Source organism: Salvelinus alpinus, chromosome 21 (genome assembly GCF_045679555.1).
Source record: "Salvelinus alpinus chromosome 21, SLU_Salpinus.1, whole genome shotgun sequence".
Classification (NCBI taxonomy): Eukaryota; Metazoa; Chordata; class Actinopteri; order Salmoniformes; family Salmonidae; genus Salvelinus; species Salvelinus alpinus.
Window position 1 is genome coordinate 48,651,963 of NC_092106.1, and position 17,595 is coordinate 48,669,557.

Consider the following 17,595-nt stretch of genomic DNA (forward strand, 5'->3'; position numbering starts at 1 on the left):
CTCTAAACAATCCCTCTACCATCCTACTCTAAACAATCCCTCTACCATCCTACTCTAAACAATCCCTCTACCATCCTACTCTAAACAATCCCTCTACCATCCTACTCTAAACAATCCCTCTACCATCCTACTCTAAACAATCCCTCTACCATCCTACTCTAAACAATCCCTCTACCATCCTACTCTAAACAATCCCTCTACCATCCTACTCTAAACAATCCCTCTACCATCCTACTCTAAACAATCCCTCTACCATCCTACTCTAAAGAATCCCTCTACCATCCTACTCTAAACCACCCCTCTACCATCCTACTCTAAACAATCCCTCTACCATCCTACTCTAAAGAATCCCTCTACCATCCTACTCTAAACAATCCCTCTACCATCCTACTCTAAACAATCCCTCTACCATCCTACTCTAAACCACCCCTCTACCATCCTACTCTAAACAATCCCTCTACCATCCTACTCTAAACAATCCCTCTACCATCCTACTCTAAACAATCCCTCTACCATCCTACTCTAAACAATCCCTCTACCATCCTACTCTAAACAATCCCTCTACCATCCTACTCTAAACCACCCCTCTACCATCCTACTCTAAACAATCCCTCTACCATCCTACTCTAAACCAACCCTCTACCATCCTACTCTAAACCATCCCTCTACCATCCTACTCTAAACAATCCCTCTACCATCCTACTCTAAACAATCCCTCTACCATCCTACTCTAAACAATCCCTCTACCATCCTACTCTAAACAATCCCTCTACCATCCTACTCTAAACAATCCCTCTACCATCCTACTCTAAACAATCCCTCTACCATCCTACTCTAAACAATCCCTCTACCATCCTACTCTAAACAATCCCTCTACCATCCTAAACAATCCCTCTACCATCCTACTCTAAACAATCCCTTTACCATCCTACTCTAAACAATCCCTCTACCATCCTACTGTAAACAATCCCTCTACCATCCTACTCTAAACAATCCCTCTACCATCCTACTCTAAACAATCCCTCTACCGTCCTACTCTAAACAATCCCTCTACCATCCTACTCTAAACAATCCCTCTACCATCCTACTCTAAACAATCCCTCTACCATCCTACTCTAAACAATCCCTCTACCATCCTACTCTAAACCATCCCTCTACCATCCTACTCTAAACCATCCCTCTACCATCCTACTCTAAACAATCCCTCTACCATCCTACTCTAAACAATCCCTCTACCATCCTACTCTAAACAATCCCTCTACCATCCTACTCTAAACAATCCCTCTACCATCCTACTCTAAACAATCCCTCTACCATCCTACTCTAAACAATCCCTCTACCATCCTACTCTAAACCATCCCTCTACCATCCTACTCTAAACCATCCCTCTACCATCCTACTCTAAACAATCCCTCTACCATCCTACTCTAAACAATCCCTCTACCATCCTACTCTAAACAATCCCTCTACCATCCTACTCTAAACAATCCCTCTACCATCCTACTCTAAAGAATCCCTCTACCATCCTACTCTAAACCACCCCTCTACCATCCTACTCTAAACAATCCCTCTACCATCCTACTCTAAAGAATCCCTCTACCATCCTACTCTAAACAATCCCTCTACCATCCTACTCTAAACCACCCCTCTACCATCCTACTCTAAACAATCCCTCTACCATCCTACTATAAACCACCCCTCTACCATCCTACTCTAAACAATCCCTCTACCATCCTACTCTAAACAATCCCTCTACCATCCTACTCTAAACAATCCCTCTACCATCCTACTCTAAACAATCCCTCTACCATCCTACTCTAAACCACCCCTCTACCATCCTACTCTAAACCATTTTTTGACCAGGGCCAATAGGCTTCAGAGTTTGGTTCTTCTCCAGATGCGTTTCCTCTCCAGTCATATCATATTATTGCTGGAGTTTGGTTTCGTCCTTTACTCATCTCTCAAACACGTTGTCTGATCTGAAGGGTCACATTGAATTTACTGCTTTGACCTACGTCATCCAAATCGTATGATATGTTACGAATTTGTAAGTGCTTAAGATCCCCGTATCTTTAATCTGCTTTGAACCAGGATCGGTTTGCAAAGCCCCTTTTACCCATAACATATTTCTGTATTTATTTCCTTCTCTTTCTCTGTCCCAGGGTTAATTCGTCTTCAGGAGCTGATCAAAGCTCCGTCCAGGTACAGCATCAAGATTAAGATCCGCCAGCTGCCGACGGAGAGTAAAGACGCCCGGCCGTTACTAAAGGAGATGAAGAAGGGGAAAGAGTTCTATGTCATCTTCGACTGTTCCTACCAGACCTCCGCAGACGTACTCAAACAGGTCAGTATGTCTGCTTACCCTTCTTCTCCTTTCCTCTCCTCTCCTCTCCTCTCCTTTCCTATCCTTTCTTCTCCTTTCCTCTCTTTTCTTCTCCTTTCTTTTCTTCTCCTTTCCTCTCCTCTCCTCTCCTTTCCTATCCTTTCTTCTCCTTTCCTCTCTTTTCTTCTCCTTTCTTTTCTTCTCCTTTCTTCTCCTCTCATCTCCTTTCCTCTCCTTTCCTTCCCTCTCCCTTCCTCTCCTTTCGTCTCCTTTCTTCTCCTTTACTCTATTTTCTTCTCCTTTCTTCTCATTTCCTCTCCTCTCCTTCCCTATCCTTTCATCTCCTTTCCTCTCCTATCCTTTCCTCTCTTTTCTTCTCCTCTCCTCCTCTCCTTTCCTCTCTTTTCTTCTCCTTTCCTCTCCTCTCCTCTCCTTTCCTCTCCTTTCCTTTCCTTTCCTCTCCCTTCCTCTCCATTCGTCTCCTTTCCTCTCCTCTCCTGTCCTTTCATTTCCTTTCCTCTCCTCTCCTCTCCTTTCCTCTCCTTTCCTCTCCTGTCAATTCCTCTCCCTTCCTCTCCTTTCATCTCCTGTCCTCTTAAACACAATTCCAGTTTGGATTTTGTGGCCAGACAGATTAGTCGATTTTCTATCCCCTGCAGAAATCCTACAGTATGTTCATTTCCAATGCCAAATCGAGCTTGTTTCTATTCAGACACACACATTTAAAAAACCAGTAGCTGTGAAACAGATGAATGGAGACGCCACACGAATGTGTACCAATCGAGCCGTGTATTACTCATACAGTCACCTAAATGCACAGCGAGCATACCAAACAAAATGAGCCCCTGCTAGAAACGGAGGAAGTGTGTCATTTACAGTGGTCCCTGTGGTATGACTATAGTTATGGATGGATGGAGTTTAAACTAGTAAATGTGATTTGTGCTGGCTTGGGCAGAACACTAGTGGTGTGTGGAGCTGAGCTCTGTCTATCTCCTCTGTCCCAAATGGAACCCTATTTCCTATATAGTATACTTCATTTTAAACCAAAGCCCTATGGGTCCTGGTCAAAAGTAGTGCACTATATAGGGAATAGGATGCCATTTGGGACTCATCCTCTCTGTCTCTCCTATACAGATCATGTCCATGGGGATGATGACTGAGTATTACCACTTCTTCTTCACTACTCTGGTAAGAACATTGTTTTATGACTCTGATTCAGGCTGTGTGTCTAAACGGCACACGGTGTACTAAATCGTACTAATCGTAATACATACGATTTAGAACGTTACTATTTGGTCAAAACGAATGCAGGAAGCAACAAATAACCAGAGTGCTAGTGTCCTGCTACTGAGAATACCTCTGTCACGTTCACTGTCTTCAAACTCCCTGTCATAAATGAGCCAAGGCGCGGCGTGCATGTAATTCCACATCTTTAATAGGAGTGAAACTTTCACAAAAAAAAACAGGTAAACAGAAACCGACCGTGACACAAACATTCACAGAAAATAAAGAAAACCCACAAAATTAGGTGGGCAAAAGGCTGCCTAAGTATGATTCCCAATCAGACACAACGATAGACAGCTGCCTCTGATTGGGAACCACACGCGGCCAAAAACAAAGAAATAGAAAACATAGAATGCCCTCCCCACATCACACCCTGACCTCACCACATAGAGAAATAAAACATCTCTCTAAGGTCAGGGCGTGACAACCTCATCTAAATGTGCAATTGCATTGATTCCCACCATTGGTTCATTTTGGTACAGCGCGTCCCCCTCAGCTGATTATCAGCTGTTGTCAAAACACGTGGGTTTCGGAAATACGATTCTCTTCCTCAATAGTGTGCAGAGAATTCTACAAGATGAAAAGCCTAAATCAGTAGGAAATACTGGCATTTATAGCATACGACATTTTAGAAATGTCACATAAAATAAAACTTTATTTTTTCATATACCCCAAATGCCTACAATTCAGACCTCAAGTACGGGTATCCAGACACGGCCTATAAGGGTAATATAAAGACTGCTGGTGAACACCGTTCAAACCAAACAGGTGTGTTGAAATCTAACAGAATAGTAATATGTGTACTTTTCTCAAATGCCGTGGAATTACATATTACATTCTCCTCCCATCGTTTTGAGTTTCTCTGAGTATATCCTTTGAAAGGTCCATTTGTTTTGAGGTTTAAAGGTAGGGGTGAAAGGTCCATTTGTTTTGAGGTTTAAAGGTAGGGGTGAAAGGTCCATTTGTTTTGAGGTTTAAAGGTAGGGGTGAAAGGTCCATTTGTTTTGAGGTTTAAAGGTAGGGGTGAAAGGTCCATTTGTTTTGAGGTTTAAAGGTAGGGGTGAAAGGTCCATTTGTTTTGAGGTTTAAAGGTAGGGGTGAAAGGTCCATTTGTTTTGAGGTTTAAAGGTAGGGGTGAAAGGTCCATTTGTTTTGAGGTTTAAAGGTAGGGGTGAAAGGTCCATTTGTTTTGAGGTTTAAAGGTAGGGGTGAAAGGTCCATTTGTTTTGAGGTTTAAAGGTAGGGGTGAAAGGTCCATTTGTTTTGAGGTTTAAAGGTAGGGGTGAAAGGTCCATTTGTTTTGAGGTTTAAAGGTAGGGGTGAAAGGTCCATTTGTTTTGAGGATTATTGATAGGGCTGAAAGGTCAATCGTTTTGAGGATTATTGATAGGGGTGAAAGGTCAATCGTTTTGAGGATTATTGATAGGGGTGAAAGGTCAATCGTTTTGAGGATTATTGACAGGGCTGAAAGGTCAATCGTTTTGAAGATTATTGATAGGGCGGAAAGGTCAATCATTTTGAGGATTATAAGTAGTGGTGAAAGATCAATCGTTTTGGGGATTATAGGTAGAGTCTGGAGTTTACCCTGACCACGTTATTTAACCTTGTGCCATTGACTGATCACACAAACTCCAGGTGTTTCTCCCTCCTCAGGACCTGTTTGTTACTAACTCCAGGTGTTTCTCCCTCCTCAGGACCTGTTTGTTACTAACTCCAGGTGTTTCTCCTTCCTCAGGACCTGTTTGTTACTAACTCCAGGTGTTTCTCCTTCCTCAGGACCTGTTTGTTACTAACTCCAGGTGTTTCTCCCTCCTCAGGACCTGTTTGTTACTAACTCCAGGTGTTTCTCCCTCCTCAGGACCTGTTTGTTACTAACTCCAGGTGTTTCTCCCTCCTCAGGACCTGTTTGTTACTAACTCCAGGTGTTTCTCCTTCCTCAGGACCTGTTTGTTACTAACTCCAGGTGTTTCTCCTTCCTCAGGACCTGTTTGTTACTAACTCCAGGTGTTTCTCCCTCCTCAGGACCTGTTTGTTACTAACTCCAGGTGTTTCTCCTTCCTCAGGACCTATTTGCTCTGGACCTGGAGCCGTACAGGTACAGCGGTGTGAACATGACCGGGTTCCGCCTCCTCAACATAGACAACCCCCAGGTCGCCTCCGTGGTCGACAAGTGGTCCATGGAGCGCCAGCAGGCCCCGCCCAAACCAGAGACGGGCATGCTGGATGGCATGATGACGGTACGTTGGCCAAATGTTGACGAAGGTTTATGCGACCCAAATATGGCATTTTGTTGAGAAGTATTTAATTTAATATGTGACCGACCGGCTTGATTCGGGCTTATGTAGCAAAATTTGATATTGTGTTTTTTTACATTGGATAAAAGTAGAGAATCAGAGCTAGAAAATGGTGTATCATACACTACAGTTGAGGAACAATTGGAAAGTAATTTTGATTTGAAAGTTGATCAACTTGTAACCTCACTTTTGAGAAAATGCACCTTGAATGTTTTGGTATGTGAGGCCGTGTACTAAACAACCAAAGAGTTCAAGACTAAAGGCTGGTTTATAGTACGTGTGTGTTCGTAATAGTATTCTGGAGTGTCAGAGTGTGCTCTGGGCGTTCGTAAACTCAGAGCGTTGTCAGATTGTCTGTTCGTAAATTCAGAGGGTTTCGCTCTCGGAGCGTTCAGAGCGCATTCTGGACGCTCTGGCCGAGGAGTAGGATTGATCTGAGCGTTCTGACCGAACAACAGCAGTCACGCACCCAAGATAACTGGCTAATGTTGGCTAGCTTACTAGCTACTTCCAGACACAAATGAGAGAACAGCTCACTGACCATTTTAATCGCCCTAGCTGGGCTGGTTAGGCTGTTTTAATGTTATCCAGAGCGTTGGTGACTGTAACTGTGCTGCCGGCAATCATTTTATTATGCTTTTTTTGCCAACGTTTACTGACACGGCCATATTCAAAGACTCCACTATGAAAGTATCTATTTCAAAAGAATGTTTATGATGTCACTGCGACAAATGTCGATAGAGGTAGCTGGTAAATTCGCTCTGGCTATCTACTCCGATTTCAAAGCACTCTCGCATTCGTAAATTCACCAGTTATTCTGTGCACTAGCACACTCAGACGAGAGTAGACATGTAGCTAGCTAGCTAGCTAAACAATGAACCATAATCCCAACTCATAACGTTACTACCTATCTGCAGGTTGCTATTCAACCAGGTTCAATGTTAGCTAACTAACATTAGGCTATAGCTAGCAATGCAAATACCTCTGAGATATAAATAATATTACTACACAGATCATACACGTAACGTTAGCTAGCTAGATAGCCAGGTACCGTTAGCTAGCTAGCTAACGGTACACTTTAACGTGAAATGAAAACGCCTTTCAGAGTGTGAAACTTCTAATATCTGAAAATGTAGCTAACTAGATCATTTTACCCGTATACATGGACGGATGCATCTCCCTTTCTGTCACGGTTGCAGTTTGAAGATGTACTGTGGAGATACGTGTTTTATACAACAGTCTTCTGTGTGTTCTCTTTCCGAGTCCGTCTGCATATTTGCAATAAAACTCTAATTCAACTGATTTCGGTCCTCCAGAAAGTGGAGTACAACAATTATGCAGTTCTACTACGTGATATCTTTAAAAAAAATAATGTGTTAGAAAGGATTACCTATACATACTGACCAGCTCATGTTGTAGACAGAAGTGTGTTACACGGCAGACCAATCCAAACTCATTTTTTATTTTATTTATTTCACCTTTATTTAACCAGGTAGACCAGTTGAGAACAAGTTCTCATTTACAACTGCGACCTGGCCAAGAAAAAGCAAAGCAGTGCGACACAAACAACAATACAGAGTTACACATGGAATAAACAAACGTACAGTCAATAACACAATAGAAAAGTCTATATACAGTGTGTGAAAATTAGGTAAGATTAGGGAGGTAAGGCAATAAATAGGCCATAGTGGTCGAAATAATTACAATATAGCAATTAAACACTGGAATGATAGATGTGCAGAAAATGAATGTGCAAGTAGAGATACTGGGGTGCAAAGGAGCAAAAAATATATATAAAATAAATAACAATATGGGGATGAGGTAGTTGGTTGGGATATTTACAGATGGGCTATGTACAGGTGCAATGATCTGTAAGCTGGTCTGACAGCTGATGCTTAAAGTTAGTGAGGAAGATATGAGTCTCCAGCTTCAGTGAGTTTTGCAATTTGTTCCAGTCATTGGCAGCAGAGAACTGGAAGGAAAGGCGGCCAAAGTAGGAATTGGCTTTGGGGGTGACCAGTGAAATATACCTGCTGGAGCAAGTGCTACAGGTGGGTGCTGCTATGGTGACCAGTGAGCTGAGATAAGGCAGGGCTTTACCTAGCAAAGACTTATAGATGACCTGGAGCCAGTGGGTTTGGCGACGAATATGAAGCGAGGGCCAGCCAACGAGAGCATACAGGTTGCAGTGGTGGGTAGTATATGGGGCTTTGGTGACAAAACGGATGGCACTGTGATAGACTGCATCCCGTTTGCTGAGTAGAGTGTTGGAGGCTATTTTGTAAATGACATTGCCGAAGTCCAGGATTGGTAGGATAGTCAGTTTTACGAGGGTATGTTTTGGCAGCATGAGTGAAGGATACGTTGTTGCGAAATAGGAAGCCGATTCTAGATTTAATTTTGGATTGGAGATGCTTAATGTGAGTCTGGAAGGAGAGTTTACAGTCTCACCAGACACCTAGGTATTTGTAGTTGTCCACATATTCTTACACGGCCCCCAAACCGGCTGCGGGCGTGAGCCGTCGTGCGCCATCGTACGCCATCGTGCGCCCTCGTGCATAAATGTATTTTGTCCCCCCACACCAAACACGATCACGACACGCAGGTTAAAATATCAAAACAAACTCTGAACCAATTATATCAATTTGAGGACAGGTAAAAAATAATTAAACATTTACAGTATGGCACTTTAGCTAGTTAGCTTGCACTTGCTAGCTAATTTGTCTTATTTAGCTAGCTTGCTGTTGCTAGCTAATTTGTCCTGGGATATAAATATTGAGTTGTTATTTTACCTGAAATGCACAAGGTCCTCTCTAATTCAACTGATTTCGGTCCTCCAGAAAGTGGAGTACAACAATTATGCAGTTCTACTACGTGATATCTTTAAAAAAAATAATGTGTTAGAAAGGATTACCTATACATACTGACCAGCTCATGTTGTAGACAGAAGTGTGTTACACGGCAGACCAATCCAAACTCATTTTTTATTTTATTTATTTCACCTTTATTTAACCAGGTAGACCAGTTGAGAACAAGTTCTCATTTACAACTGCGACCTGGCCAAGAAAAAGCAAAGCAGTGCGACACAAACAACAATACAGAGTTACACATGGAATAAACACGCCGCCAATTAATCCACACATAAAACGGTCAACCGAATCGTTTCTCGTCATCTCTCTTCCTTCCGGGCTTTTTCTTCTCTTGACTTTATATTGCGATTGGCAACTTTAAAATAATTATGTGCATTACAGCCACTGACCTCGTTCGTCTTTCAGTCACCCACGTGGGTATAACCAATGAGGAGATGGCATGTGGGTACCTGCTTCTATAAACCAATGAGGAGATGGGAGAGAGAGGCAGGACTTGCAGCGATCTGCGTCAGAAATAGAACCCTCCTAGCCCTTGGCAACGCAGACGCTCGTTGGTGCGCACGAGCAGTGTGGGTGCAATAATTGAATAACATAGATTTCAAAATGTATTTTGCAACGCTCGCTGCATCATGTTGTGGGTATGCTTGTAATCGTTAAGGACTGGGGAGTTTTCAGGATAAAAAAGAAACAGAATGGAGCTGAGGACAGGCTAAATCCTAGAGGAAAACCTGGTTCAGGCTGCTTTCCAACAGACACTGGGAGATTAATTCACCTTTCAGCAGGACAATAACCTTAAACACAAGGCCAAATATACACTGGAGTTGCTTACCAAGACGACATTGAATGTTCCTGCGTGGCCTAGTTACAGCTTTGACTTAATTAAATCTACTTTATAGTCTATGGTAAGACTTGAACGTGGCTGTCTAGTAATGATTAACAAAAAACTTGACAGAGCTTGAATAATTTTTCTAAGAATAATGGGCAAATGTTGTACAATCCAGATGTGCAAAGCTCTTAGAGACTTACCCAGAAAGACTCACAGCTGTAATCGCTTCCAAAGGTTATTCTAACATGTATTGATGTGAACACTTATGTAAATTAGATATTTCTGTATTTCATTTTCAATCGATTTGAAATCAATTCTAAAAACATATTTTCACTTTGTCATTCTGGGGTATTGTATGTAGATGGGTGAGAAAACAATATATTTTGTCCATGTTGAATTTAGGCTGTAGCACAACAAAATGTGGAATATGTCAAGGGGTATGAATACTTTCTGAAGGCTCTGTAAATCAAAAACATGAAGTGCCTGTGGTCCTCCAGGACCAGGGTTGCCTACCCCTGCCGTACACTATTGAGATCAATTAAAGCCAACTTTTTTTTTTAACACATCTCTTCCAGACTGAGGCAGCGTTGATGTATGATGCTGTGTACATGGTGGCAGCAGCCTCCCAGCTCTCCACTCAGATCACTGTCAGCTCACTGCAGTGCCACAGACACAAACCCTGGCGCTTCGGAGCACGATTCATGAACATGTTCAAAGAGGTGAGTGAGGCAAGCCACTTTATAAAGGAGTATTCCCTCTATCCCTCACTCCCTCCTCTTTCACACCTCCCCTCATCCCTCACTCCCTCCTCTTTCCCACCTTCTCTCATCCCTCACTCCCTCCTCTTACCACCTCCCCTATCCCTCCCTCACTCCCTCCCCTCATCCCTCACTCCCTCCTCTTTCCCATCTCCCCTATCCCTCACTCCCTCCTCTTTCCCACCTCCCCTCATCCCTCACTCCCTCCTCTTTCCCACCTCCCCTCATCCCTCACTCCCTCCTCTTACCCACCTCTCATCCCTCACTCCCTCCTCTTACCACCTCCCCTATCCCTCCCTCACTCATCCCTCACTCCCTCCTCTTACCACCTCCCCTATCTCTCCCTCACTCCCTCCCCTCATCCCTCACTCCCTCCTCTTTCCCACCTCCCCTATCCCTCACTCCATCCTCTTTCCCACCTCCCCTCATCCCTCACTCCCTCCTCTTTCCCACCTCCCCTCATCCCTCACTCCCTCCTCTTACCCACCTCTCATCCCTCACTCCCTCCTCTTACCACCTCCCCTATCCCTCCCTCACTCCCTCCCCTCATCCCTCACTCCCTCCTCTTTCCCACCTCCCCTATCCCTCACTCCCTCCTCCTACCCATCTCTCCTCATCCCTCACTACCTCCTCTTACCCACCTCCCCTCATCCTGCACTCCCGCCTCCTACTCACCTCCCCTCATCCCTCACTCCCGCCTCCTACTCACCTCCCCTCATCCCTCCTCTTACCCACCTCTCATCCCTCACTCCCGCCTCCTACCCACCTCCCCTCATCCCTCACTCCCTCTCTCCCCCTCTCACCCCACCCCTCCCCCTCTCTCCCATCCCTCACTCCCTTCTCTTACCCACCTCCCCTCATCCCTCACTCCCTTCTCTTACCCACCTCCCCTCATCCCTCACTCCCTTCTCTTACCCACCTCCCCTCATCCCTCACTCCCTTCTCTTCCCCACCTCCCCTCATCCCTCACTACCTCCTCTTACCCACCTGCCCTCATCCCTCACTCCCTTCTCTTACCCACCTCCCCTCATCCCTCACTCCCTTTTCTTACCCACCTCCCCTCATCCCTCACTCCCTTTTCTTACCCCCCTCCCCTCATCCCTCACTCCCTTCTCTTACCCACCTCCCCTCATCCCTCACTCCCTTCTCTTTCCCGCCTCACTTGATCGTTCCCTCTGTCCTCATGTCAGCAGCATGCCACCCTGCACCCCACTGCTGGCTTAGGGGGGGGGGGGGGGGGGGGGGGTTGGTCCTGGTCGGTCTCTGGTCTAAGGCGATCCCAGGGCAGTGATTGGGGACATTGCCCTGCTTAGGGTGCCATCTTTCGGATGGGATATTAAACTGGTATCCTGACTCTCTGTGGTCATAAAAAAAAATGCCATGGCACTTTTCGTAAGAGTAGGTGTGTTAACCCCTGGTGTCGTGGCTAAATTCCCAACCTGGCCCCATTCCACCATGGCCACCTACGCATCCTCCTGATTGGCATATATCACTCTCCACCTGATAGCTGATGAGTGGTGAGCGTTCTGGCACAAAATGGTCGGACATTGGTGGCGGATGAGGTGAGTTTCCCCCTACTATGTAAAAGTGCCCTCAGTTGGTAGAAAAGTGCTATATAAATCCAATCAATTATTTTCCCTGCTCACTTGATCCTTCAATCTATTTGTTCTCACCTCCCTTCATGCCTCTTTCCCTCTTTTCACACTCCTTCATCCATTCTTTCACATCTCACTGCCTTCGTCTTATTTAATCACTGGTGGTCTATAGAGAATGGAGTTAAGACCAGATCCTACCAAGGTGTGGAGTGTGTGTGTCATTAAGTTCTTAATTGTTTTTCACAATGGAGGAAATCATGCCTTGCTTGTGTTTGACAATGACTGAAGAGGTGTTACCTGTCAGCAGTACACTACATGGAGGTGTGCGGTAATATTGGTAAAAATGTTTATGTGGTGGAAATTCAACACCAGCGAAACCTGAAGTCAGTATTAAATGAATCTTTACTATCAGTTAACTGGAGGGGTTACAACAAACACTGCACACTCAGTACCAGTCGGTCAGAAGCTCCCCCGGGCGGTCCCTTCAGCTCCCCCGGGCGGTCCCTTCAGTTCCCCCGGGCGGTCCCTTCAGCTCCCCCGGGCGGTCCCTTCAGCTCCCCCGGGCGGTCCCTTCAGCTCCCCCGGGCGGTCCCATCAGCTCCCCCGGGCGGTCCCTTCAATTCTCTTATGTACAGCTACACAGACAAGTTATATAGGCTTACATTATTCATTATTAACGTTTCTGCATGTGACTGACCGATAGCTCATGAGGATTCTTTTCTCAAAGCTGAGACCTTGAAACTTAGATACTAATTTTGGTTCCCAGAGCAATGTTCTGGGCGTTCTGCCAAATTGCTTATGCAGCGATAGTGAGAATTCGATAATGCTATAATGAACCCAAACAAGTTGATAATTTGAAAATTAGCATTATGCTTACATATGATCTGTGTACGATCTGATGCTCACAAACATAACATTTCCATTACATCTATTATACTGTATATACCTCAAATGCAGCCTGTAATAAGACTAAGCAACTAGCCTATTAAAATGTTTATCTGACTACGTATACAGTTCGATGTCGGAAGTTTACATACTCTTAGGTTGGAGTCATTAAAACTCGTTTTTCAACCACTACACAAATGTCTTGTTAACAAACTATAGTTTTGGCAAGTCGGTTAGGACATCTACTTTGTGCATGACACACGTCATTCTTTCCAACAATTGTTTACAGACAGATTATTTCACTTATAATTCACTGTATCACAATTCCAGTGGGTCAGAAGTTTACATACACTACGTTGATTGTGCCTTTAAACAGCTTGGAAAATTCCAGAAAATTATGTAATGGCTTTAGAAGCTTCTGATAGGCTAAATGACATCATTTGAGTCAATTGGAGGTGTACCTGTGGATGTATTTCAAGACCTACCTTCAAACTCAGTGCCTCTTTGCTTGACATCATGGGAAAATCAAAAGAAATCAGCCCCCAAAAATTGTACACCTCCACACGTCTGGTTCATCCTTGGGAGCAATTTCCAAATGCCTGAAGGTACCACATTCATCTGTACAAACAATAGTATGCAAGTATAAACACCATGGGACCACACAGCCGTCATACCCCTCAGGAAGGAGACACATTATGTCTCCTAGAGATTAACGTACTTTGGTGCGAAAAGTACAAATCAATTCCAGAACAACAGCAAAGGACCTTGTGAAGATGCTGGAAGAAACAGGTACAAAAGTATCTATATCCACAGTAAAACGAGTCCTATATTGACATAACCTGAAAGGCCGCTCAGCAAGGAAGAAGCCACTGCTCCAAAAACGCCATAAAAATGCCTAACTACGGTTTGCAACTGCATATGGGGACAAAGATTGTACTTTTTAGGGAAATGTCCTCTGGTCTGATGAAACAAAAATAGAACTGTTTGGCCATAATGACCATTGTAATGTTTGGAGGACAAGGGGGAGGTTTGCAAGCCAAAGAACACCATCCCAACCGTGAAGCACGGGGGTGGCAGCATCATGTTGTGGGGGTGCTTTGCTGCAGGACTGTTGCACTTCACGAACTAGATTGCATCATGAGGGAGGAACATTTTGTGGATATATTGAAGCAACATCTCAAGACATCAGTCAGAAAGTTAAAGCTTGGTTGCAAATGGGTCTTCCAAATTGACAATGAACCCAAGCATACTTCCAAAGTTGTGGCAAAATAGCTTAAGGACAACAAAGTCAAGGTATTGGAGTGGCCATCACAAAGCCCTGACCTCAATCCTATAGAACATTTGTGGGCAGAACTGAAAAAGTGTGTGCAAGCAAGGAGGCCTACAAACCTGACTCAGTTACACCAGCTCTGTCAGGAGAATGTCACAAAATGCTTATACAGAAACCCAGCCTAAAACCCCAAACAGCAAGCAAAGAAGATGTAGAAGAACGGTGGCTATGAAAAAATCTCTATAAAGGCAGAAACCTAGGAAGAAACCAAGAGCGGGGGTCCCGTCCGACGATACCCCCTGACACTGCTAACCGGTCAGGGCCAACCAGGTAGGATATACTAACCTCACCCACTTTGCCAAAGCACAGACCCCACACCACTAGAGGGATATCAACAGACCACCAACGTACTACTCTGAAACAAGGCTATGTATAGCCCACGAAGATCTCCTCCACCGCACGAGCCCGAGTGGGCGCAAAACTGGACAGGAAGATCACCTCAGTGACTCAACCCAAAAATAGCGAATAGCGATCCTGGCACGACGTGATGTACCACTCCTAGGGACGGCATGGAGGAGCACTTGCAAGCCAGTGTCTCAACCCCCGTAATATGGTCAGAGGCAGAGATTCCCAGTGGAGAGGGGAACCAGCCAGGTAGAGACAGCACTAAATACATGGCCAGAGTGGGTAGCCGAAGAGGTAGAGCATTGCAGTCTAATCTAGAAGTTTTTCTGCATCATTTTTGGACAAAAAAGTTTCTGATTTTTTGCAATGTTACAAAGATGTAAAAAAGCTGCCCTTGAAGTATTCTTGATAGGTTCGTCAAAAGAGAGATCAGGGTCCAGAGTAACGGCGAGGTCCTTCATAGTTTTATTTGAGACGACTGTACAGCCATCAAGATTAAGTGTCAGATCAAACAGCAGATCTCTTTGTTTCTTGGGACCTAGAACTAACATATCTGTTTTGTCCGAGATTAAGAGTCAAATGTTTGCCACCATCCACTTCCTTATGTCTGAAACACAGGCTTCCAGGGAGGGCAATTTTGGGGCTTCACAGTGTTTCATCGAAATGTACAGCTGTGTGTCGTCCGCATAGCAGTGGAAGTTGACATTGTGTTTCCGAATGACATCACCAAGTGGTAGAATATATAATAAAAACAATAGTGGTCCTAAAACGGAACCTTGAAGAACACCAAAACTTAAAATTGATTTGTCCGAGGACAAATCATCCACAGAGACGAACTGATATCTTTCCGACAGATAAGATCTAAACTAGTCAAGAAGTTGTCTGTGTAGACCAATTAGGGTTTCTAATGTCTCCAAAATAATGTGGTGATCGATGGTGTCAAAGGCATTAAGGTCTAGGAGCACGAGGACAGATGCAGAGCCTCGGTTTGACGCCAAGGTAATTTACCACCTTCACAAGTGCAGTCTCAGTGCTATGGGGGTCTCTGTCTCTCTCTCTCTCTCTCTAAAACCAGACTGAAGCATTTTGTATGTATTGTTTGTCTTCAGGAAGGCAGTGAGTTGCTGCGCAACAGCTTTTTCTAAAATGTTTGTAGAGGAATGGAAGATTCGATATAGGACGATAGTTAAATTTTTTTTATCTGGGTCAAGGTTTGTTTTTTTCAGACGAGGCTTTATTACTGCCACTTTTAGTTATTTTGGTACAGATCCGGAGGACAGGGAGACGTTTATTATGTTCAACATAGGAGGGCCAAGCACAGGAAGTAGCTCTTTCAGTAGTTTAGTTGGAATAGGGTCCAGTAGGCAGCTGGAAGGTTTAGAGGCCATGAATGTGTCAAGAGATACAGGATAAAAAAAACACTTGAGTGTCTCATTGGAAAGGGCTCATATAACTCAGTAAATTCTTTAGGCTTTAGCCATGCTTTAGTCAGGCCAATAACTTCAAGGTTATGATCCATGATTCGTTTATTGACTATGACTGCCTTGGAAGTGAGGGATCTAACATTAAGTAGTCCTATTTTGAGTTGTAAGGTATTATCACAGTCTCTTTAAAAAATTACAGGAATGGAGGAGGTCTTTATTCCAGTGAGATTGCTCAGGCGAACACCGCCATGTTTAGATTTTCCCAACCTATGTCGAGCCACAGACACTGTCTCAATGGGGATAGCTGAGCTGACTACACTGACTGTGCTAGTGGCAGACTCCACTAAGCTGGCAGGCTGGCAAACAGCCTGACCTGCACCCTATCACATTGTGGAGTTAGACAGGGCTCTATGTTGATAGATAAGATGAGAGCACCCCTCCAGCTAGGATGGAGTCCGTCACTCCTCAGCAGGCCAGGCTTGGTCCTGTTTGTGGGTGAGTCCCAGAAAGAGGGCCAATTATCTACAAATTCTATCTTATGGGAGGGGCAGAAAACAGTTTCCAACCAGCGATTGAGTTATGAGACTCTGCTGTAGAGCTGGTAGCCAATCAGTCTGTCCGTTTGTATGTGTGATCCTTGAAATCAGAGTTTTAAGAGTAATGTTTTAATGACCCTGATCCTGTTTACAGAAGAAAATACTTGTATGTGAAGGTGGATTCTGTATATATCAACTATTATTTTTTAGATCTCAGTCTCCCTCTTACATGTTAATGTCAGAAGTCTATTTCCAAAAATAGACATGATTAAAATATGGGCCAAAAAGACAAATGCAGACGTGATGGTTTTATCATAAACTTGGCTAAAGAAATCTGTATTAAATAACTGGATTTCTATTGATGGGTACACAGTTTTTAGAGCTGATCGAATGAGTAATGGAGGATGGGGTTGCAATTGATGTGAAATCCGAGTTTAACACCTCTGAAATTCACCTCTGAAATTCTTTTTTGAATTGCTTGTGTTTAAATTGAACATATATAAGGACTCCCACATCACTGTAGTTGGCTGCTACAGACCGCCCTCGGCTGCTACAGACCGCCCTCGGCTGCTACAGGCAGCCCTCGGCTGCTACAGACCGCCCTCGGCTGCTACAGACCGCCCTCGGCTGCTACAGACCGCCCTCGGCTGCTACAGACCGCCCTCGGCTGCTACAGACCTCTCTCGGCTACTACAGACTGCCCTCGGCTGCTACAGACCTCTCTCGGCTACTACAGACCGCCCTCGGCTGCTACAGACCGCCCTCGGCTGCTACAGACCGCCCTCGGCTGCTACAGGCAGCCCTCGGCTGCTACAGACCTCCCTCGGCTGCTACAGACCGCCCTCGGCTGCTACAGACCGCCCTCGGCTGCTACAGACCGCCCTCGGCTGCTACAGACCGCCCTCGGCTGCTACAGACCGTCCTCGGCTGCTACAGACCGCCCTCGGCTGCTACAGACCGCCCTCGGCTGCTACAGACCGCCCTCGGCTGCTACAGACCTCCCTCGGCTGCTACAGACCGCCCTCGGCTGCTACAGACCGCCCTCGGCTGCTACAGACCGCCCTCGGCTGCTACAGATCGCCCTCGGCTGCTACAGACCGCCCTCGGCTTCGGGAGATGCACTTA

At 44.9% G+C, this 17,595-nt stretch overlaps 1 protein-coding gene across 2 annotated transcripts in view; it reads left to right on the forward strand.

Moving 5' to 3' along the window:
- The window catches only part of LOC139548413 (glutamate receptor ionotropic, kainate 1), a 137,941-nt gene that overhangs the window by 78,306 nt on the left and 42,040 nt on the right, over positions 1-17,595 (forward strand). For both annotated transcript variants that reach the window (XM_071358096.1, XM_071358098.1), the window contains exons 5-8: positions 2,163-2,344; positions 3,458-3,511; positions 5,671-5,844; positions 10,173-10,316. In XM_071358096.1, the coding sequence (XP_071214197.1) occupies positions 2,163-2,344; positions 3,458-3,511; positions 5,671-5,844; positions 10,173-10,316 (554 nt within the window). The remainder of the gene's footprint in view (positions 1-2,162; positions 2,345-3,457; positions 3,512-5,670; positions 5,845-10,172; positions 10,317-17,595) is intronic.